Source organism: Schistocerca gregaria, chromosome 1 (assembly GCF_023897955.1).
Source record: "Schistocerca gregaria isolate iqSchGreg1 chromosome 1, iqSchGreg1.2, whole genome shotgun sequence".
Classification (NCBI taxonomy): Eukaryota; Metazoa; Arthropoda; class Insecta; order Orthoptera; family Acrididae; genus Schistocerca; species Schistocerca gregaria.
The window spans coordinates 1,038,011,956-1,038,037,240 of record NC_064920.1 but is presented as its reverse complement, the minus strand read 5'-3'; the positions used below and the strand labels follow the sequence as shown (position 1 = coordinate 1,038,037,240).

Genomic DNA, 25,285 nt, shown 5'->3' with positions numbered 1-25,285 from the left:
AGGAACACGCGGTATTTTATCTGCTGGTCAGTAAAGAAAGGAGCGAAGGAGATTTTTGGACGTACATTTCAGACCAGCATCACAAGCTACTACGCATGAATAATTATTATGATACATACGCCAACTTCCTCAGAACAACAGTGATAAGAACTCCATTTTCGATGACGCGAGTCAGAACATGAAGAAACAAGAGACAATTTGATCTTTGAAAAACAAATACGATCAAGTGACGAACATCACTATCTGGTTTAGACTTGGTTTTTTTTTAATGCCAATTAATTTTAGTTTGTTTTATTACTTTTAAATGTTAGTTGAAAATAATGTACTACTGTGGAACGTTATGACTAATAAATTGAAAAAAAAAGTTGGTAGAGCGCTTGCCCGCGAAAGGCAAAGTTTGAGTCTCGGTCGGGCACACAGTTTTAATCTGCCAGGAAGTTTCATATCAGCGCACACTCCGCTGCAGAGTGAAAATCTCACTCTACTTCGTACATATTGCAATCCCATGGTAATATGATAAAAAGATAGTGTAATTTGCGTGAACTTTTACTGATTATTCAATGTTGTTTGGTATTCTGATTATTTTTATAGCCACAACTTATATTTATAATTATCGACAAGTAAACGACAAAAAGCAAAAAGTGTTCCTGCAATACGCCTGCGGTGATTTCTGAAAACCCATAAACCTGCAAACGGGTGAGGTACGGAGAACGGTTTTGCAACTACACTCATGCGCATAAATTGAGGATAATGTCGATACATGGTGAAACAACGCTCTGGTGGACGGTTTGAAGGTTTAAATCACCTCCCGGTGTGACCATGCGGTGCATTTGACCTGCGGTCGTTGCACGGTGACGCTGGCAGCAGTCCACATATGCAGGGGTGTGTTCGTGCATGTCAGACTACGGTGCAGCGAAGAAGTTTGCAGACGTTTTCAGACGTGCTAATGGTGACTGTGTGTTGAAAATGGCTCAAAGAACACGTTATCTGGGGTTGAAAATTAGGACGACTGGAGGCTGCTCAAACACAGCAGGTCGTAGCATGTGCCTTCCGTATGCCACAAAGTGTGATCTCAAGATTATGGCAACGATTCCAGCAGACAGGAAACGTGTACAGGCACTACAGTATGGGACGTCCACAGTGTACCACACCACAAGAAGGTCGATATCTCACTATCAGTGCCCGCAGACGGCCACGCAGTACTCCAGGCAGCCTTGCTTGGGACCTTACCGCAGGCACTGGAACAGTTGTCTCCAGAGACGACTGAACAGACATTGTTTATTCGCCTGGAGACCTGCAAGGTGCATTCCACCGATCCCTGGTCACATGAGAGCCCGTAAAGCCTGGTGTCAAGAACAAAGTACTTGGTAATTGGAACTGTGGTCCCAGTTTATGTTCATAGACGAGTCCAGGTATAGTCTGAACAGTGTTTCTCACCGGGTTTTCATCTGGCGTGAACCAGGAACCAGATACCAACCCCTTAATGTTCTTGAAAGAGACCTGTATGGAGGTCGTGGTTTGATGGTGTGGGGTGGGATTATGATTGTTGCACGTACGCCCCTGCATGTCTTTTACAGAGGATCTTTAACAGGTCAGGTGTATCAGGACATCATTGTTCTCCAGTATGTCGGCGTTTTAAGGGGTGCAGTGGTTCCCACCTTCCTCCTGATGGTTGATAACGCACGGTCGGCCCTATCTAGTTGTCATCGTGGAGGAGTACCCTGAAAGTAGAAGATACCAGGCGAATGGAGTGGCCTGCCTGTTCTCCAGACCTGAACCCCATCGAGCACGTCTGGGATGCTCTCGGTCGACGTATCGCTAAACGTCTTCAAACTCCTACGACACTTCAGGAGCTCCGACAGGTACTGGTGCAAGAATGGGAGGCTATATCCCAGCAGCTGCTCGACCACCTGATCCAGACTATGCCAACGCTTTGTGCGGTCTGTGTATGTGAGCATGGTGATCATATCCCATACTTATGTCGGGGTACATGCGCAGGAAACAGTGGTCTTTTTGTAGCACATGTGTTTCAGGACGGTTTTCTCAACTTATCGCCAATACTGTGTACTTTGAGATTTGTGTCGTGTGTGGTCCCTATGTGCCTATGCTATTAGCGCCTGCTTTGGGTAGTGCTACGTTGTGTGGCACCACATTCTGTAATTATCCTAAATTTATGAGCATGGGTCTAGATGCTTCTGTCTGCAGACGCAGGTTTCAAGGACGAGGGACTCGCTTAGAAAGGCCAAGTCAAACGTCGACAAATGAACGTGTAAAGAAATTTCAAATGGTCCAAATGGTTCAAATGGCTCTGAGCACTATGGGACTTAACATCTATGGTCATCAGTCCCATAGAACTTAGAACTACTTAAACCTAACTAACCTAAGGACATCACACAACACCCAGCCATCACGAGGCAGAGAAAATCCCTGACCCCGCCGGGAATCGAACACGGGAACCCGGGCGTGGGAAGCGAGAACGCTACCGCACGACCACGAGATGCCGGCAAAGAAATTTATTCAATAATATAATGAGTTACAATATGGCAGAACATGGCAGTAATTTACGATTCATCGTCAGCTGTGCTTCCGACATTGAGAGTTGCAGGATAATATTTTCTATACAGACATGGAAAACATAAATTAAGACGTCATTGCTACATCGAATGAACGCAATTTTCCCGCGTGAACACGGAATTTTCAGAGTTTCTAGGGAAAAACAAAGATCCTTAACGTTTCGAAGAATTTCTCTTGCTTCCTTCAATTTGGATGCAATTCATGCATAACGTAAAATTTCGTATATACTTGTGCTGAAAATTGATGATGTAGTGTTGAACATATTTTAATAGCATCTTGACGTGGAACAGTTTTCCGTTGTTGTCAATCAAATATGAATAAGTCTGAAGACACTATATGAAGTTTTAACTTGCCTATAGAGATAAAAATCGCTTAATACATATATAGAGAGAAAGCAGTCGTGGTTTATATGAAGATGCTTTTGTAAGTTCTTCATTTGCGACGCGTTTCGCCTGTATTGAAAGATTCTTTAGACAATCGATCTATGGTTCAAAAATGGTTCAAATGGCTCTGAGGACTATGAGACTTAACTTCTGAGGTCATCAGTCGCCTAGAACTTAGAACTAATTAAACCTAACTAACCTAAGGACATCACACACATCCATGCCCGAGGCAGGATTCGAACCTGCGACCGCAGCAGTGAATCGGTTCCAGACTGTAGCGCCTAGAACCGCACGGCCACTCCGGGCGGCTCGAACTATGTGAAAATACTCATTTCGTGAAATGAAGAATGAAACGTATACATTTAATTCCAGGGAAGAATGGGCCAAGTACGTGTGTAATGCTAAAACATGGAAAAAAGACGATTGTCGCGATTTGTACCGTGTGAATGTGTACAGCAGAGTGGAGACACATCGTAAGATAACAATGATAATAAAGGAGAACTCTCGCAGGGCGAGAGGAAAAGTGCCATTTTACAAACAGGGGTTATGTCAATAGCATAAAAAACCACTATATGGAGACGACGCCCGTTAAACACAAGGTGACGCCATTGCTAGCTCGTCAGGTGCGTATGTGATAGAGGTAAACAGGCCCTATTTTGTGTTTGAGGGGCGTCGTCTCCATATGACGATTTCTTATGCTATTGAAAGAGCCTGTATTTTTAAATAAACTCACTTTTCGTCTTTCCATACGAGAGTTCTCCTTTATTACCGTTCTTGGGTTGTGTGTTATCATCCTACTGTAAACCTTCACAAGGTACAAATTGCGACCATCGCCGTTGTTCCGTATTTTATTCTTGCCTGGAGTTAATTTTATACGTTTGTCTCCTCATTTCAAGAGATGACTATTTACCCATAGTTTGATTGAACACGCCTTTCAATACAGGCTAAACGCGTTGCAAATGAACTACTAAGACCATATTTATTGCAACCACGACTGAATTCTCTCTATAACATTACCACTGTTGCTCTACCAGTGTCAGAAAGTCTGAGAATGGAGTGGAAGGACTTTAGACGCTTAATATTTGTTGTAATAATAAAAATTAGTAAACAGCAAAGCAACAAAGGTAATTCAATAATATTTTATGCGAATACACGTGTCTCTTCATCATATTACCTTTCAGATGTAATATGTCCTTGTATTGAAAAAATTTGAATTTAGAAAGAAGATGAGTGGGGCTCGATCCACCGATTATAGACCTTGAACGCTAACTACATGTTCGCCGCCATATCGCGCTGCGGGTAGCAATGTACAATACATCACTGATGGGTAAAATTTCTCTTCAAGTTTTCTCAAAACTGTATAGGTAGTACGCCATATTACTTGCACATTAAGTTTTCCTAATGAATTACTCTGAGTGTGCAAGGTTTGAAGTAAATCTGTGATCGGACTGCCGTGGCCTTCTTTAGTGAGTGGAAACGGGGTTAAAGTGCACTACTGGAAATTAAAATTGCCACACCACGAAGAAGATGTGCTACAGACTAGAAATTTAACCGACTGGAAGAAGATGCTGTGATATGCAAATGATTAGCTTTTCACAGCATTCACACAAGGTTGGCGCCGGTGGCGAAACCTACAACGTGCTGACATGAGGAAAGTTTCCCACCGATTTCTCATACACAAACAGCAGCTGACTGGCGTTGCCTGGTGAAACGTTGTTCTTTTGCCTCGTGTAAGGAGGAGAAATGCGTACCATCACTTTTCCGACTTGCATAAAGGTCGGATTGCACCTTATCGCGATTGCGATTTATCGTATCGGGACATTCACGCTCGCGTTGGTCAAGATCCAATGACTGTTAGCAGAATATGGAATCGGTGGGTTCAGGAGGCTAATACGGAACGGCGTACTGGATCCCAACGGCCTCGTATCACTAGCAGTCGAGATTACAGGCATCTTATCCGCATGGCTGTAACGGATCGTGCAGCCACGTCTCTATCCTTGAGTCAAGAGATGAGGACGTTTGCAAGACAACAACCATCTGCACGAACATTTCGACGACGTTTGCAGCAGCATGGAGGATCAGCTCTGAGACAATGCTGGGGTTACCCCTGACGCTGCATCACAGACAGGAGCGCTGCGATGGTGTACTCAACGACGAACCTTGGTGCACGAATGGCAAAACGTCATTTTTTTTCGGATGAATCTAGGTTCTGTTTACAGAATCATGATGGTCGCACCCGTGTTTGGCGACATCGCCGTGAACGCACATTGGAAGCGTGTATTCGTCATCGACATACTGGCGTATCACCCGGTGTGATGGTATGGGGTGCCATTGGTTACACGTCTCGGTCACCTCTTGTTCTCATTGACGGCACTTTGAACAGTGGACGTTACATTTAAGATGTGTTACGACCCGTGGCTCTACCCTTCATTCGATCCCTGAGAAACCCTACATTTCAGCAGGATAATTCACGACAGCTTGTTGCAAGTCCTGTACGAGCCTTTCTGAATACAGGAAATGTTCAACTGCTGCCCTGGCCAGCACATTCTCTAGATGTCTCACCAACTGAAAACGTCTGGTCAATGGTGGCCGAGCAACTGGCTCGTCACAATACGCTAGTCACTACTCTTGATGAACTGTGGTATCGTGTTGAAACTGCATAGGCAGCTGTACCTGTACACGCTACCCAAGCTCTGTTTGACTCAATGCCCAGGCGTATCAAGACCGTTATTACGGCCAGAGGTTCTTGTTCTGGGTATTGATTTCTCAGGATCTAGGCACCCAAATTGCGTGTAAATGTAATCAAATGTCAGTTCTAGTATAATATATCTGTCCAATGAAGCCCGTTTATCATCTGCATATCTTCTTGGTGTAGCAATTTTAATGGCTAGTAGTGTACATTTATGGAGCAATTCGACTAAATTAAGATATCGGTTGATAAGCCACATGCTGAAACATAGAGGAATCGTATTGGTAAAGGAGGGAAGTGTGGGTCATAAAAATTGTGTAGGAAGACCAAGATGGACTATTGTAAGCAATTTCAAGTTGTTACATCTCGCAGTGGATAGATTGATGTGGGAAATTCCAGTCTTCGGAGTGACCACAACTACAACAACACCTGCTGCCTACGTGCACAACATTTTGTACTTTTGTGTAACTCAATATACTGAATCAGTATGCACAAGTATTCAGTTACAGAGCACATTATCATTCTGTATTTCACGAACGATTTCTTAGCGCTGGCTGCGTGAATGACCTATGAGCAGCGGTGCTTTGTTTCTGGGCGCGTTGTCGTCCATATAGGCGAGTCCCAGAGACACCGGCAGGGAGGCCCCGGCGCCCATCAGCAGCTGAGAAGCGACCAGCAGCAACGTCGGTGTGCCGAGTGTCACCGCGGACGCTGCTGTGACGTCAGCGGCGCTGTCACGCGGGCAGTCGGCGGCAGGCGCTGCGGCTCCGCACAGCTGCCACACGGGAGCTGTGGCGAGACGCGGAGGGGGAAGGACGGGCGTCAGCGGTCTCACTATTTGCACTTTGAAACTGCTAAGGCACTACCAACAGGAAAAACTTTAATACTTTTTTACCCCTTCTTTCAACTGCTGTGTTATCAGATATGTACGAAAATGTAAATTCGTCATAAAAAATTAGCACTGATGTCTATTTCTACACTTTGTGGATACATGACAAATTAAGAAATTGCCGTCAGTGACGGCAAAATCAGCACATAAAGGGGAATCTGTGCAGCTGTGTTAAGACCTTGAAAAATTCGAAAATATGGGACAGAACAGATTATTTAATGTACAAAGTACTTGCTATGAGGGGCCACCAACGCTTTGAAGACACAGTTCAAATAATTAAAGCTGCAGCAGCTGCGTCCAAAATATTTATTAATCACGACTAGTTCCATGACATTTTCATATTGTCCTTAATAGCTCTGTAAGGGTTCAAAATGGCTCTGAGCACTATGGGACTTAATATCTGAGGTCATCAGTTCCCTAGAACTTAGAACTACTTAAACCTAACTAACCTAAGGACATCACACATATCCATGCACGAGGCAGGATTCGAACCTGCGACCGTAGCGGTCGCGTGGTTCCAGACTGAAGCGTCCAGAACCGCTCGGCCACACCGGACGGCTGTCTGTAAGGGTAAACAGTACAGGTCCCCTATCATCTCTTTATTCTTACTGAGATTTGAAGGACATTATGTATTGATAGTTCAACAGTCTGTTACCTGAAGCCAGGACTATAATGTCTTCAAACATGTCCTGGTTAATAAATCATTTTGTTGCAGCTGTTGCGGCTTTCTTCGCTTGAAATTATTTAATCTATCAGAATTGTCAACTGGAAAGACATGTACAGACAAACATTAAATACATTTAAATTCGCAACTTCAAATTCAGCATTTCGGACTTCAATGAAAATCCTGAAATTTTATCACAAAAAGCAAATCTTCCCAAAATTTCGTCGCAAGGAGGGTCATTTATATACATAACGCCATTTCATTAAGAAAATCAATATCAGACATGCCTGGGAAGTGAAAACTATTCCCTCTGTCAATTGTTCGAAGATGCGAAACCTCGAACTAATAGTCTGCACAGAACCAGAGGATGTGTTTCAGTTCTCTTCTTCATTACCATTCTCCAGTGCAGGCGAGCGTCCTCCGTCTTTGACTAGAGGCACTTTATTTTCAGTGGTGCTAAGAGGAATATTATAGCTTTCAGTTACTTCCCCAGTCCTGATTTCCTTCCAGCCCTGGGGAAACAGCGAGCTGCAGAGTGACATCGTCATAATTTCGATACCTGTTTGGTGCTATGACTCTCAGCTTTTAACAACATGTAATACAAAACGAAAAACGGAAGATATGAGAATTGCGACAAAATTATGAAATTTAGCGTTGGTAAAATTGTGGCATTTCCACCAAGCTTCCTAGAGCAAAAATGCCATGGCAGTGCGAACTTTGTTTTATAAATAGAGTGTGCTCTCGTTATGGCTGCGTGGGTCATGCACAGTAATATTATTTCCAGAAGATCCGAAGATGACAGTTAGACTCTGTAATTGAGGAAATAAAAATATTTCAGCACGTGAACTTGCCTGCAAAAATTCTTATTTAATTCTCAAGTGGTATTATTAACCCTAAACGCAACGTAATATTTATACCTAAACGTGATTCTAAAGAGTCTGCTAAGCAAAAAAGTGGTTTTTATTCAGATACGAATGAAACAGTATGACAAGACGGTTTTGTAGGTTATCGAAAATGTTCTCCACCAGGACGAAAGTAAAAACACACGAAGAATGCTAACAAAGCTGAAAAAAGCTATTATACATTCTTTTCTGCGTGTGATGGTGTGATAACGGATAGGTCAGGAACTTGGCAGAGTATCTGAAATAATCGTTATCAAAAACTGAATAAAGGACTATAAACTTGAGACAATGTGAAGAAATCTGAAAATAGTCATTGCTAAATATCTTCTTCGTGCAGACTAAAAAAGTGACATCTCTGCTCTTTGGTTTAGGAGGTTGGCAGAACACTAAAAATAATCTTTTTCAAAAACTGGCAAGTTAATCCCACGTGACAAATTCGCCTCAGTCGACAGTACTATGTCGAGCTAAATTAGCGCTCACCTATAGCTGTCCTTCGATCATCCTACATCCAGTCCCGACTTGGCCTCATCCGAATTTCATCTGTTTCCAGAAATTACAGAATGCCTTCGCGAACTTCACTTTGTTAGTAATGAAGCGTTGCAAGCAGAAGTGAGGTAGTGTGTCGGTCAACAAAGTTAAACATTCTACAGTGACGGTGTCAACAACATGTTCTTCAACGTGAAAAGCACCTGTATCAGCTGAAATTGTCGCCGTCGAGTGCATACTGATCTTCAAGGATGCTGTTTGCCATTTCCGCGTAGTTATTGAACAGTATGTGGTAGATCACATCTGTAGTAAACACGATGTCTCAAGTTGTCCCTGAGATGTGAAAGAGAGTGAAGATACGAGAAATCAGGAAGTGTGGGAGGTACTGTGAAGTCATCACACTCACTTCCGGTCACTTAGGGACACATCTAGCCATGTGAAATTAGTGGAAGAGACTATCAAAACTCACAGCCATCGAATGCTTGGCTTTTGTGACCATAACGGCCAATGTAAAGACCCCAATGTCATCTGCTGGAATGAAATGTGGCTGCTGTGAGGTAATAGCGCCGTTATGCCGAAGTGTCTGCTGAGCTCATGAAAGGGGGTTGAAGCATTCGAAATATTATTAAGTCAGTTGAAACTAAAGATTTCGCGAGTACATATACAGTGTAGTGCATATCATGATATCAAAGCGTAACGTCAAATCTAGTACAGCACTGCATGGACTTTGGTGATGTGAGAGAGACGTGGATGAGTTCACCAGTGCTGTTGATAGACAGGTGGTTCTCCAGCATGCCGTGCTCCCTGGTGAGGGCGAGTGCTCGTTGGCCTGGCCCCAGCGCCAGGTAGAGGACAAGTCTCGAGAAGCAGGCGACGCCGAGCACCGCCGCACCCGCGGCTACCCAGCGCGGCTTGTGCCCGCGGCTGCCCAGGTAGTTGAGCACTACCGTGCACACCAACATCGACACCTCGAAAGCCGCCAGGATCAAACCTGCAACCGGCAGCGCAACTGGGACGTACACACTCTGTCAGAAACAGGAATTCATTAACAGGGGCAGTTAGAAACTCGAAGACACACACACACACACACACACACACACACATACATACATGCTCACGAAAAGTGTATCGAGCGAGTAGACAGAGAGAGACAGGTGTCAGAGAGGTCCTCAGGACCACCATGGCCGCGAAGGAAATGGAGGACCTCCTTCAGATCTGGAAGGATTGCTGTATGGTCTACGGAGCGCTGACTAGACATGTGTTTAATTTAACTACACAAAGAATGCAAGCCAAAACTTAAAATGCGTTTTTCTCGAAACCACTTTTTCCAGATTTGCGGGAAATATAAGTAAAGAACAGTACATGCAATTTTGATCGGAATTTCATGACGATATTCTAAATTAAATTCTGTATTAGTGTAACTAACAGTTTTACGATATCTTATAAAGTCTATTTTTGGAGCATGCTTTTGCCTCGATTTTGTGGGCGAAAAAAAAGACATTTCTTTCAACACGACACAATTTTCATAGAACGTAATATTTTTCATTTGTATACGAATACTGACAGAAAATGACTTTGTTGTTGTTGTCTTCAGTCCTGCGACTGGTTTGATGCAGCTCTCCATGCTACTCTATCCTGCGCTTCTTCATTTTCCAGTACTTACTGCAACCTACATCCTTCTGAATCTGCTTAGTGTATTCATCTCTTGGTCTCCCTCCACGATTTTTACCCTCCACGCTGCCCTGCAATGCTAAATTTGTGATCCCTTGATGCCTCAGAACATGTCCTACTAACCGATCCCTTCTTCTTGTCAAGTTGTGCAACAAACTCCTCTTCTCCCCAATTCTATTCAATACCTCCTCATTAGTTATGTGATCTACCCATCTAATCTTCAGCATTCTTCTGTAGCACCACATTTCGAAAGCTTCTATTCTCTTCTTGTCCAAACTATTTATCGTCCATGTTTCACTTCCATACATGGCTGCACTCCATACAAATACTTTCAGAAACGACTTCCTGACACTTAAATCTATACTCGATGTTAACAAATTTCTCTTCTTCAGAAACGCTTTCCTTGCCAATGCCAGTCTACATTTTATATCCTTTCTACTTCGACCATCAGCAGTTATTTTGCTCCCCAAATAGCAAAACTCTTTTACTACTTTAAGTGTCTCATTTCCTAATCTAATTCCCTCAGCATCATCCGACTTAATTCGACTACATTCCATTATTCTCGCTTTGCTTTTGTTGGTGTTCATCTTATATCCTCCTTTCAAGACACTGTCCATTCCGTTCAACTGCTCTTCCGAGTGACTTATAGAAAATTATTTTGTTACAGGTCCAATACTACGGTTTCGGTAATTTCCGCCGATGACCAATATTCCGGACGCAACGCCTCCTTTCACTTGGTGCAGCGGTTACAGGGAGGTCTGATGTGGGCACAAAAGTGATTTCTTAAAGACAAAAGTGTAAGGAATGAAACTATACTATTATATTTCACATTAATTTATTATTTAACATGAGGAAATCTTGAAAATCACCTATTTCTCATGAGATCAAAAAGCTCTACCCTCTATATTCGTCGGAAACATTATTTGAAAATCAGTAGGTCTGTGAAGTAAATCGCAGACGAAACACTTGTGAGACAATTTCTATGAGTTTGTACTGTGGTGTCTTTTTGAAATCCAATTTGTTTCCGAAGATCATAATGCACTATTACTGGATTATCACTTTCGACAATATGTACTGTCATCCTCAGATCAATGGAAAGAAAATATATCGAGGTCACAGGCCTGCATTCGCATAAAAATGTAATAGGGCATACAGAATAGCTCGATGACAAAAATTAAGAGTAGATACTTATAAAACCAGGCATATGATGCTCATACCATTGTGTCACATGTTGTAACGCAGCATATTATTACGAGCTGTATTCTTGCATTGAACGCGTAGCTCGCCGTGGGGCCGGGAGCAGAGTATATTTCCATTCTCACGTTAGCACAGCTGACGTTGGCTACTGGGTCGAGCGAGACGTGTACTTGCATAAAGCTGCGTTCACTATGTTACGCGTACTTCCTATGAATCTGAAGAAATACTATTAAATATAATTTGATCTTTTTCATACTTAGTATACCAAATTCTATGGATAATACAACCATGATGGTAAAATTAAAGAACAATAACTTAAACACTTTCGGAGATCTAAATTTTTACCTAAAACACATAATAACCGTGTTGGCATGGTGAAAATGAGTTGAGGACTGTAAAATGTATTCATGTAGAGTATCAACTGACACTACAACCAAGAAGATAGGTCCATCTAATCTAATTTTCTGGAATTTTCTTTAGTTTCATTACCACAGATTTCTGACATAATTCCAATTCTCTGGAAAGTTATTATTTCATGGTGATTTGGTTGTGTGAGTGATTTGGTGAGACTGAGCGAGTGAACGGAGGACATACGTAAAGCGAGAAAGTGATATTTTATTAAAACTATTAAAATGTATGCGTGGGAGTGTTGTTGTGCAATAGGAGAATTTGTGACGTGTGTCCGAGTGAGTCTGATTTTGTAAAAGGCAGCTAGAAGGGGTGCTGAGTATTAAATTTATAAGTGATTTATTTTGTGGAAAGGAATGATATTTTGTTTCCATTAAATTTTATTTAGTTTAGGAATTACAAGATTTCTAGTCTAAATTACTTGTGGTGATCTGATTGGCTGACATTAGAAATACCGCGAATATAGAAGTGCTAGAGATAATGTCAATGGATACGTAAGAGACTAACCAACAGGAATTCGGCATCTCCCGCGCGTTCGAGAAGGGTTTAGAGCCTCAGGTATATGAGTCTAGAGCAGGGCTGCACAAGGTGCATGCACCGGTGCATCGCAGAGTGCAGAAGATGGCTGCGCTATGTTGACGACGGTGCAGATCCCCCACTCCTCGGCTTTGCGCTACAGCGCTGCCTCTCACTTCCTTAGCTGGTTTCGCTCGCGCCGCCTGTCTCGACCTGTTTCAAAGCTTTTACCCTGTTGTCTTCCTCATTACCAAATACTAATGTACACTAGGTGGAAAGCTTAGTTTGCTGAACCGGCACAAAAGAGATTTATACAATAACTGTGATGGTAAAATTTTAAATTTGGTTTCAACACAAATGTATCTCCCTATGTGCTCTTTATTTTATTTGCAATTATGCTACTAAGATCTGGAACAAGAGATTGGCTGACAGCAATTCTGAAAGGATTTTTTAAATTACAATTAGATATACTCGGGCACAATCTAGTTTTTGTACAAGACAAAACAGAAAAAAACCTTTCACATACACAAGTGGAACCAAACATACAAATAATCTTCGCTGCTTCTTTGTGTAACTTGGGAAATTCTTCCTTCGGCAAATTCTGGTAGAATTGGAGCAAACCTTTTGTATTGTAAAACACATCCTTTCGGTGAACATCGCTTTGCAAATCAATTAGTTCGAAATGTAAATCTGAAGGCGCGCTTTCAATATCCATCGAAAAAGGTTTCACAAAAACATCGAGAATTGGCTACAGGTGGGTAATTTCCTGAAACAATAACAAAGCCAATGTTAATAAATTAAAGTAATGTAAGCTGTTATTTCGAAGTACTAAAATGTAATAGATTTTAATAAACATGTAATGTTGACTACTGGTTTTAATGTAATGTTACACTTGCATATGTAACGCATCTCCTTTATTTAGCTGTATGTCATATACCGGCACATTAACTGGAGTCGGTCGTTAAACGCATTTTCAAGGGATTGTAGCAGCTCGACGTATTTTTCAAATGCTGTCAAACAAAAACATAGTACCGTTTTGATTAGAGCGGTTATAAAAATCAGGCTGTTTTAATAAAGGTACAATTTATATCTCGCTTACCTAGTTCAGGAAAGTGTTGCGTATTTTTCTCTGAAAGGATATGTTTGAGGAGCCTCAGTTTATACTGGAAAGCGTTTATTCTGCTGATCATATCGTTGATGAGATTGTTTTCTTTTTGGAGTTTCAGACTTAAATCATTTAGGAGAGCCATAATGTCTGCTAAAAATCCTAAATCAGCTCCCCTTTCAGGGTCATGAAAAAGTGGCTCCGGACGTCCTTTTCTCTCCAAAAACTGAGCCACATTGTGGCGTAGTCGAAAAATTTTGGAAATCACTTTCCCTTTGCTCAGCCAGCGCACCTCAGCGTGTCAGGGAATATCTGGATACTCCTCTTCAAAGGAAATCAAAGATTCTTTGAATTGACGATGAGTGAGTCCTTGAGAACGAATGTAGTTCACGATACGCACCACTACCTTCATCACATCTTGAAGACCGATAACTTTCATACAAAGAGCCTTTTGGTGTGCAAAACAATGAACGGAAGGTAAATTCGGCATGTTAAGTTTTTTCCGCAGTAGGCCAATAAACCCTTTTGCTTTACCGCACATTGCTGGTGCATCGTCTGTGCTTACGCAAAACAGCTTTTCCCAAGGGAGTCCTATTCCTTCAGCTGTCATTTCAACAGCTGCTAAAATATCCGCCCCTGTAACGGTGTCCTTCAACGAAATCATATCCAGGAGCTCTTCCGTTACATGTAGGTCGTCGTCCACGCCAAGCAAAAATATTGCTAACTGAGCCGGGTCGTTAATATCCGTGGACTCATCAAGTGCGATGGAGTACGCTAGGAAGTTTTCAATTTTGGCTGCCAGTTGTTCATGCAAATTCTCAGCAATGTCATTGATTCTCCGATGTATTGTCATTCTGGAAAGTGGTATTCTACAGTAAACGGGAGCTAATGTAGGATTCATTGTCTCTACTATGTCCAACATAACGTTTTTTTTATTAATGGCCCTTCCATAGATGGCCTCCCAGCTCTTACTAAACGTAGAGCAACTTTGTAACTAGCTCTGAGAGTCCTTTCGCAACACCCCTCATCTTCTTCATCCTAAAGTAGAGAAAAATAGATATGTTATAAATAATTTATGCGGAAACGAAAACTAAGGAATCTAAACAAACGTTATTTCGTTTCGCATGACCTGTAACCAAAATATACGTGCTAAAGTACTTGCAACAAACCTCGTTTGTAGATACAGAATTCTCTTTTGCAAGAGTATGCAACTTCCGTAATTCTTCCTCTCTGGAATCTCCTGTTACGTCACTATACTTTTCTGAATGCAATTTGCTGTAGTGCCTTTCAATAGACGATTTTCTGACACACGTAATTAGTGTACCGCAGATTAGACATTTGGCTTTATCGTCACAACGCACAAAAAAGTAGGAAAGTTTCCATTCCGGTTTAAATTGACTTTCGGCAATTTTCCCTTTTTCGGGAGCAGATGGTTCCATTATTCCGGTAATTGTCTTGCGCTTACGTATTCCAATGTTGACTAAGCCGTCTGGCAGCGCATTCGGCAGCGCACAGCGTCGGCCTCACCCAGCAAGCCGAGTTGAGGCGAAGCATGCCGAGTTGAACCGACGCACTGTGCAGGCACTCGCTGCACCTCGCTTTGCACGCGTGCGGTTTTCCGTGTTTGTGCGGCCCTGGTCTAGAGAGTCGCTCGGGAGCCGTCTTCTGGTAAACACATTTGTTTGACCACGCTGCTAAACTCTGTACCAAAATAAAATTCGCGCATTTGATCGGTTCTCGTATCGTCGACGAAACGAAACAGCAGTGTTGAGTATTTTATGAAAGTTTGAGCATTAGGAGATTATTTTAGGAGATATTCGCGTGTGAACATTTCATGTCGAACATGGCGTTGAGCCGTGCACAGCTCGTGTTCATGCCACTTATTGTTTGTCATCTTCTATTAGTGTACTGCCGCCTCGTGTTCTTATTCCATTTACTGGCGTCACTAACTTCCTGCCTTACTTGACCGTGAGCAGCAGCGCCTATCGATAAGTGCACTGTCGTACCATCTCTGGAGCGACCGATAGTATTTTCGGGTCGTCGTGTGTCTCGCAGTCACTTGGAGACGTACCAGCAGTGCAATCGGGACGCAGCTGCAGTGAAGTGGGGGACGGAGCGCCGGTGAGGCGCCGACAGCCAGTGCTCGCAGACCGCTGGCGACACACGTGAATTGTCCGACGAAGGGAGACTGGGGCAGGACGACCGTTGGTTGGTCATTCGGTTGTTCGTCACATCGGCCGACGTCTATTTGGTCCTTTCACCGTTCCCGGGCCTGAGCAGTCGGTCGGTTGGCGTGGAGCAGCAAGGAAGTCTCCGTCGCACGTAATCTGGACGGGGCTGCTGGCGGTGTGTCTGCGCGGAGTATGAGGTGCTGCTTGCGGGTGCTACGAAGTTCGTCGCCCACCGATCTTGGACATGAAAGTTGAGTCCTCACTTAACCTTCTATCGAGCCCCAACGGTTTGCGTTTCTTCGTTTGATCCTGGTTGTCGCTTTTGGGACATTCCCAGGAGCAACAACGTGTGTCTGTTCAATTCGGCTAAGTTTCCTGCTGTATTCCTGTGGAGTTTAACTTAATTTTTACCCTGTTATTCAGGTTGACCAGCGGTATCTTCTGCCTTGTGGCCGTTGACGTTCCGGTTACCTACCCTGGTCGTTGACGTAATTTTCGGCAGTCTACTTTCCTCGTCGTGTAGCTGCTGTCCAGCTAGGCGTGTAGTTCGACAGTTGAGGTGTTGTTGGTCGTTGTGGGCGCCAATATTCTGTGTGTAGTTGTATTGAAATCGTGCGATCGTTTTACTGGTTGCGAGGAGCGGAACTGAATTTGTTGCTTGGTCGGTCGGTTGTCTGTCGGTTGGTTGCCTTCAGATTAAGAAGTCATTGGACAGGCTGCCTGTCTCACCTAAACGGGCGTTACTGTTACGTTCTCAGGTTGCCTCTTGGAAACTTCTGAGTGCCGTTCCTTCTGTGTTACATAGTAATTTCCCCGTTTGGGTTTTAGTTATTTGATTGATGTGTGGCGTTCAGCCGAGTATCAATATCCCTTAAATTAGTGTTCTTGTCTTGCCCTCAAGACATGAGATTGTTATTCTTTATAGGGGCCTTCAGCCGAATCTTATATGAAATGTTTTAAGGTAAGGCCTTCTACCTTTTGGTTGAACCTGTTCTTATTGCTTAATACGTGGCCTCCAGCCAAGCTCCTTTAAAATTAAATTGCTGAGACCTTCAGCCTGTTTATATTGAAGATTTAGAACATATTTTTGGATGAAACCTCCGGAAGAACCTTGTATTTCAATGTCTTGTTTAGCCCTTGTGTCTTGGATTTTGATGTGGCCTTCAGCCGATCTAAAGTTAATCAAAGGAGATCGCGTAAAGTTTTGAGTGTTTTGCATCCTTGTTGTAATATTGTGTGTTGATAAATAAAGTTTGTATATTGAGTGCAGCTAGCAGCAACTTATTTGCTCCTTTCCACAACCTCATCCGCTCTGTCCTGCCAACCCAGGCATTTAAAGCGTGTTTCTTGGAAATTACAAGACATCATGGCAAGCCATTCTTTACAAGAAGCCAACTGAACGACAGAATGTGTTAACTTGCAAGTAGCCATGGGTCAGTAACTGTTTAGAAAGTTCAAAATATCTGGTCTGACTAAAGACCTTCTGGTTGCTTTTGGATGTTAACTGGAACAGTGACAGTCAGGAACATTGCATAATTGATGTTGGGATCTTAAATATGGACTTGATAGCCATTATAGACAATAAACCTAATTAAAGGAAATTTTAGACATTTTATTGAAAAAGCCATCTAAAAATCCCAAACGCTCGATAGTTTAACTAACTTTGAGCTACTGTCCATGGACTCCAGTTATGTGACCTTCGCGTGGTAGGTATTTAATCGAACTTTCGTCAAGTCTGTTTTTGTCGGTTAAGCCAGAATCTAACATTGGAGTGTGAAGGGGCAGACAACCTGAAACCTATCCAGGTTGGTGGACTGATCGTTTAAAGGATAGTCAGAGACCAACCAGCTCCACCTCAATGTGCACTGTACAATAAGCTGTAAAATAAGAACTCTTACAAAAGTCTGCTCGTATGGACGGGGTACGATCCAAAGTCAACACATAATTACGAATACCTCTAATAAGTTAAATTTTAAATAATAACATACGTTAAAAAGTTCGGGACATTACAATGGCATGCCAGATGTGTTATCGTGAAGTATGTAGAACGTGGACTAAGAAAGCCACGAATGAGACGGACAAATGTCATATGTTGCAGAGCGTTGGAATGCCACCATGCTGGCTGCGACAGAATAACTAACGACTGGATTTGGCGTATAACGGAAGCTAGTACTCAGACACTGCATGATGTCAATTACAACTAATTTAACAGGGTCACACTTTCGTTTAACATTGTAATTAACAGAAGGAAAGCAAGATGAAAGTAGCGTACACCAAGTAAACATAACGGCCGAGAAATAGCATGCTGTAAATTGTCATGGTTGGCCGCCTACGCCGTCGGATAAAAACTGGAAGCATTTCGTGCGTAACGATTACATAATACGAGGGCTATCCACAAAGTACATTACGTTTTGGAATTAAAAATAAATAAAGTATTGGAATTTTTTTTGTTGCATACAGATGAAAGCCACACTTAAATACTACATTTCTACATAGTTGCCATTTAAATTAAGGCACTTGTCGTAGCGATGGACGAGCTTGGAAATTCCTTCGTTGTAAAATCCGGCCGCCTGCACCTTCAACCACGTGGTTACCTCTTCTTGAAGCTGTGCGTCGTCATCGAAACGCTGCATAACCAACAACTTCTTCATTGCTGGGAATAAATGGAAGTCGCTCGGTGCCAGGTCGGTACTGTACGGCGGATGAGGAAACAACTCCCACTTAAAAGATTCGAGAACTTCACGAGTGGCATTTGCCGTGTGGGCCCGGGCGTTGTCGTGAATCAGCAAGATCTTTGAGCCCAACTTTCCCCTGCGTTTGTTTTGTATTGATCTTCTGAGGTTGTGCAGAGTTTGGCAATACCTTTGAGAGTTTATTGTAGTGCCTCTTTCCAGGAAATCCATAAAAATCACAACTTTTCTGTCCCAAAAGAAGAGGTAACCACGTGGTTGAAGGCGCAGGCGGCAAAATTTTACGACGAAGGAAGTTCCAAGCTCGTCCATCGCTACGATAAGTGCCTCAATTTAAATGGCAACTATGTAGGAAAGTAGTATTTAAGTGTGGCTTTCATCTGTATATAATAAAAAAAATTCCAATACTGTATTTATTTTTAATTCCAAAACGTAATGTACTTTGTGGATAGCCCTCGTATATTACATACACTAACAAACTTATGGCATACAATATATGTAATGTAATTAGTTTCAGCGGAAAGTTAAACAATCGACATTTATGAAATTATGAAACAGGATTTGTTCTTATTTGCTGGTTTCGCTGCAAGCGAAGGACGACAGTTAACATTTGTGTAATAGGAAATTCTACATCAAATCCCTACACATCGTAGGATACGCATGAACGAGTTTAAAACTACATAAAAATGTACGTTACACTTATTAAATTTTCATTTTTACATCAACGTGCCATCACAGTATGAATAAAATTTTAATTAGTTTATAACCATTAGACAGCATTTCTGAGAACATATATTAAGACTATTTATGAGGGAAGTTAACGGAAGTAGCAACCCATGTCCAGAAACGTCATCCAGCGACACTAGAAAGCACCAAATTTATATGATAATTATGATTTGTGGGCCGCTCAATGGCGTGGTTATCAACGTCTGCACAAATTCCCAATCTCTGCACTTCCTAGTCTCGCCAAGCCATGAATGACGATGAAATGACGAAGAGGTTACAATCACCAAGTCACAGCGATGAGAAAATCCCGGGCTTAGTCTGGAATCGAACCCAGGACGCCGTGGTCCATAGGCAGCAACGCTAACCACTAGACCACGAGCTGCGGACATCAAGGTTGTAGGTGCCGGCGCCTTTAAATCTTTGTAAACCGATAAGCCAAAGCATCATGACCACTGCCCACTACGTTGTGTGCCGCCTGATGGCGTTGTGGGCAGGTGACGCGGCAACAAATGTATGTAAGCGTAGCAGACACAGAGAGGGAGATCACTCTAGCAAAGATATTGGCCACAAATGGGCAAATACATTGAGGTAATCGACTCTGACAAAGGGCAGATTATTATTACGCATAGCCTGTGGACGATTGTCTCGCAGACGGTGAAGTTGGCCGAATGTTGGCATGAGGCTGTCGTGAGCATCTACACAGTGAGGTATAAGGACAGTGAAACTCCCAGTAGGCCCTGAATGTTTGGACGTCCACGACCCTTCACAGAACGTGGCACTAGGACGCTTGTCTGCTCTGTAAAGTACGACAGATGGTGATCTATGGCATCTCTGCCGAAAAAAGTACGATGGTGGTGCACGCCCAAGTGTTTCGGAGCACATCATTCATTTTTAACATTTTTATGCAGCGACAGCAACTGATATTGTTTATATAAGAATATACAGCCTTCTGTTGCAGGTTAACTTTATCGTTTACCTAGGTTTCAACGTTAGTAATAACGTCTTCTTCAAAACCTGCAACAAGTTAATATTGTAATACGCACCATTATATTAGATATGGTCATCCTACAGGATGCAACTTGTAGTAATTACATAACATATTATTTAAATGTTTGCCTGAAACAGGCCATGTCCTAAACCAACTTTATGAAACTTAATGCATAACCATAAGGTTTTGTCACTTCTATTAAACAAGCTGTAGCAAATTCACTTTAAGCCCGTTGTATGGGCCTCGCCGTGTGACTTAAAACCGTAACATGTTCCGAAAACACCAAATTGGTGTCATTTGACATCATTAGCTTGTACACAAAAGTACCAGTGGATCAAACCTTGAACATTATAGGACAAAACTAAAGGTATCACAAAAAATCATCCACTATAGAAATTGATGAGCTAATGTTACTTCTTAGAAAGACTCTTAAATAGAATTATTTTTTATTCAATAAAAAATTATATTCACAGCCATGTGGCCTAGCTATGGGGAGTCCACTTGCATATATCATGTCTGAAAATTTAATAAATTCTCTGGAATTGTTTTTTTCCAAAATTACCCGGAATTAGTGAGATACGTGGATGAGATACTTCTACTGGTTAATAATTCTCCAGAAGGAATAGAGAAAATTTTCGCAACGTTTAACAGTCTACATGAAAAAATAAATTTCACACAAGAACTGGAATCAGCTGATAGATCATTAAATTATCTTTATTTAACTTTGACTATTAAAGATGCTAAAATTGAGTTCAACATATTCCGGTAGGCAATTTATTCAGACAAAATCATCCCGGCCGATTCAACCCACCCCCAAGCGCATAAAATGGCGTTTTTTTTATTCTAGTATCCATCGGGCGATTTCTATTCCGTTGTCTGATGTCAACCTCTAAAAAGAATTACAAATTCTCGAGAGTGTTGCACAGAATAATGGATATGATCCAAAGATAGGGAGGCAGTTATATCATAAGAAAACGTGAAAAAGAACAAGGACTTTAGTAAACACAAATACTCAAACCCAAGATCAGACCAAGAAATGGTTGTCGGTTCCTTATATAGGTAATGTCTCCAACAAGATAGGGCGCCTGTTGAAAAATTCAGGTTTTAAAATTTCCTACTCCACGACTAATAGTTTAAAGCAAAATTTGGTTCATTCCGTTGAGAAAGAAGGTGGCAAGTTAGCGAAATCAGGCTATATAAGATTATGTGTGATGATTGCCCATGTTACTACATAGGTCAAACAGGCAGAGCTATAGCAGTAGGTTTAAAGAACATCTTCCAATAAAGGGCGTAAGAACACGGGGGTCAGCCTTTGCGGAACATCTGGTGCAAATGGCTTATACCCCTAAACCTTTAGGTGACATAGATCTACTACATCATGAAGTTAAGGGTAATAGACTCGACACGCTTGAGGAACTACAAATTTATGCACACCTAATTACAGATAGAGGCAATTTACTGAACGGTCAACTGTATATAAAAAATAGGGCATACTTCGAAGGCTTCCAGCCCATGCTAGGTTTACAATAATTCATAATCCATGTGACCTCACAGTGTGTGTAATAATAGATCCTTTCCTACAGATGTTCATACGAGATTTGTTGGTCAGTTTATAAGGCTCTGTAGTAGAATGTGAAACGTAGTTGTTGGATACTGTAATTGACTTACAATAGTAAAATATAAAATTAATTCATAGCAAAAAGGTTATCTGACGCGTGCGTAATAAGAGTTTGATTCTATACGTCTCGCGCATGGGCGCCGTCCTCTGTGAGGCAGACCGCGAAGCCCTCGCGTTCCGCCGCAGTCTCTAGTCACACGACGAGGCCCATACAACGGGCTTAAAGCGAATTTGCTACAGCTTGCTTAATAGAAGTGACAAAACCTTAAGTTTCATAAAGTTGACTTAGGACATGGCCTGTTTTAGGCAAACACTTAAATAATATTTTATGTAAGTATTACACGTTGCATCCTGTAGGATGACCATATCTAATATAATTTACTAGCGCATTATAACATTAACTTGTTGCAAGTTCTGAAGAAGACGTTATTCCTAACGTTGAAACCTAGGTAAACGATAAAGTTAACCTGCAACTGTAGGCTGTATATTCTTATACAGAGTGTTACAAAAAGGTACGGCCAAACTTTCAGGAAACATTCCTCACACACAAATAAAGAAAAGATGCTATGTGGACATGTGTCCGGAAACGCTTAATTTCCATGTCAGAGGTCATTTTAGTTTCGTCAGTATGTACTGTACTTCCTGGATTCATCGCCAGTTGGCCAAATTGAAGGAAGGTAATGTTGAACATGAATGTGTGCCTTTACAGGTACGACACAACATGTGGTTCATGCACGATGGAGCTCCTGAACATTTCAGTCGAAGTGTTCGTATGCTTCTCAACAACAGATTCAGTCACCGATGGATTGGTAGAGGCGGACCAATTCCATGGCCTCCACGCTCTCCTGACCTCAACCCTCTTGACTTTCATTTATGGGAGCATTTGAAAGCTCTTGTCAAACGACCCCGGTACCAAATGTAGAGACTCTTCGTGCTCGTATTGTGGACGGCTGTGACACAATACGCCATTCTCCAGGGCTGCATCAGAGCATCAGGGATTCCATGCGACGGAGGGTGGATGCATGTATCCTTGCTAACGGAGGACATTTTGAACATTTCCTGTAACAAAGTGTTTGAAGTCACGCTGGTAGGTTCTGTTGCTGTGTGTTTCCATTCCATGATTAATGTGATTTGAAGAGAAGTAATAAAATGAGCTCTAACATGAAAAGTAAGCGTTTCCGGACACATGTCCGTACAACATACTTTCTTTCTTTGTGTTTGAGGAATGTTTCCTGAAAGTTTGGCCGTAACTTTTTGTAACACCCTGTATACACCATTCATCCTACATTGGCGAACAGGGATGTCCGCAGTAGACCACACCTACGTGTTCACATGTTGGCCCAAAGACATCGTCAATTACGATTGCAGTGGGCACGGGACCATCGGTATTCGACCGACCATCAACGGAAACGTGTCAGCTCTTCGAGTGAATCACTTTTTTCTACAATAGGTCGATGGTCGTCTCCGCAAATGCCGTCATCGCGGTGAATGGCGACTGGAAACGCACCTCGGACACAGATTGGTGGGTGCAGTATTATGCTATGGGAGACACTTTACCGGGCTTTGATGGATCTGTGGTAGTAATCGAAGATACGCTAACTGCTACGAATCACCTCCACCCCTTCATGCTTGATAGCTTCCCAGACGGTGATGTAATCTTTCAGCAGAACAACTGTCCGTGTCTTGGAGCCAGAACCGCGCTACAGTGGTAAGCAGCATTATAGTGAACTCATGTTGTTGTTTCGGCCACCAAATTCACCTGCTGTAAATCCTATGGAGCCTAACAGGGTCCCTACTTGGGCGCCATCACCGCGTATGCAAATCAGCGCCCTGTGCGTAGATACTAATGCCACATAACTCCATAATCCTACCAGCAAACTGTCGGGTTCCCGATACGCAGAATGAGATACGTATTTCGTTCCGAAGACGGACAAACAACCTATTAAGTAGGAGGTCATAATGTTTGGGTTTAGTGGCATACATATAGCGTGATTCCGTGATGCCGTTAAAAACTTTCAGGGATGATGGAGAATTATAAATGTATCAGTTTGAACTAAGGATCCCTGTACAGGAAACGAACGGGTCGAAAGTTATAAGCGAAAACCGTTCTGATACTCCTGACAGTGTAACACATGTACCACCACTGTTGTTGATAAAGTTGTAGGATAGGCAAATTTCAGTGATGGTGGTATGAACCAAAACAAAACAAAAAGAGTCTAGTAAATATGGGCTCCAAAATACATACCTTAAGAACTAAGAGCACTTGTTCACTAAAGCAGATGTGTTACGTAGCAGCGAAGATGATCAAGTGCTCGTAGTTCCTCAGGTATGTATTTTAGAGCCCATATTTACTAGACATTAGTTGTCCGGTTTTGGTGGATACCACCACGTCTGAAAGTTGTCTACCCTACAGCCTTAGCAACAACAGTAGCAGTGCATGTACAGTATGTATAATCGTCGTGATCGTCAGTCATCGCTGAGGAATACAAGCCACCCCACTGACGGCAGGGTACACGGTTCACTGAAGGTATCAGAAAGGTTTTCGGTTATACACTCCTGGAAATTGAAATAAGAACACCGTGAATTCATTGTCCCAGGAAGGGGAAACTTTATTGACACATTCCTGGGGTCAGATACATCACATGATCACACTGACAGAACCACAGGCACATAGACACAGGCAACAGAGCATGCACAATGTCGGCACTAGTACAGTGTATATCCACCTTTCGCAGAAATGCAGGCTGCTATTCTCCCATGGAGACGATCGTAGAGATGCTGGATGTAGTCCTGTGGAACGGCTTGCCATGCCATTTCCACCTGGCGCCTCAGTTGGGCCAGCGTTCGTGCTGGACGTGCAGACCGCGTGAGACGACGCTTCATCCAGTCCCAAACATGCTCAATGGGGGACAGATCCGGAGATCTTGCTGGCCAGGGTAGTTGACTTACACCTTGTAGAGCACGTTGGGTGGCACGGGATACATGCGGACGTGCATTGTCCTGTTGGAACAGCAAGTTCCCTTGCTGGTCTAGGAATGGTAGAACGATGGGTTCGATGACGGTTTGGATGTACCGTGCACTATTCAGTGTCCCCTCGACGATCACCAGAGATGTACGGCCAGTGTAGGAGATCGCTCCCCACACCATGATGCCGGGTGTTTGCCCTGTGTGCCTCGGTCGTATGCAGTCCTGATTGTGGCGCTCACCTGCACGGCGCCAAACACGCATACGACCATCATTGGCACCAAGGCAGAAGAGACTCTCATCGCTGAAGACGACACGTCTCCATTCGTCCCTCCATTCACGCCTGTCGCGACACCACTGGAGGCGGGCTGCACGATGTTGGGGCGTGAGCGGAAGACGGCCTAACGGTGTGCGGGACCGTAGCCCAGCTTCATGGAGATGGTTGCGAATGGTCCTCGCCGATACCCCAGGAGCAACAGTGTCCCTAATTTGCTGGGAAGTGGCGGTGCGGTCCCCTACGGCACTGCGTAGGATCCTGCGGTCTTGGCGTGCATCCGTGCGTCGCTGCGGTCCGGTCCCAGGTCGGCGGGCACGTGCACCTTCCGCCGACCACTGGTGACAACATCGATGTACTGTGGAGACCT

General features: G+C 42.9%; 1 protein-coding gene across 2 annotated transcripts in view; it reads right to left on the bottom strand.

Moving 5' to 3' along the window:
• The window catches only part of LOC126279664 (solute carrier organic anion transporter family member 74D-like), a 147,784-nt gene that overhangs the window by 107,193 nt on the left and 15,306 nt on the right, over window positions 1–25,285 (bottom strand). For both annotated transcript variants that reach the window (XM_049979697.1, XM_049979696.1), the window contains exons 4-5: window positions 9,348–9,578; window positions 6,214–6,435 (exon numbers count right to left, since the gene is read on the bottom strand). In XM_049979697.1, coding sequence (XP_049835654.1) covers window positions 6,214–6,435; window positions 9,348–9,578 — 453 coding nt within the window. The remainder of the gene's footprint in view (window positions 1–6,213; window positions 6,436–9,347; window positions 9,579–25,285) is intronic.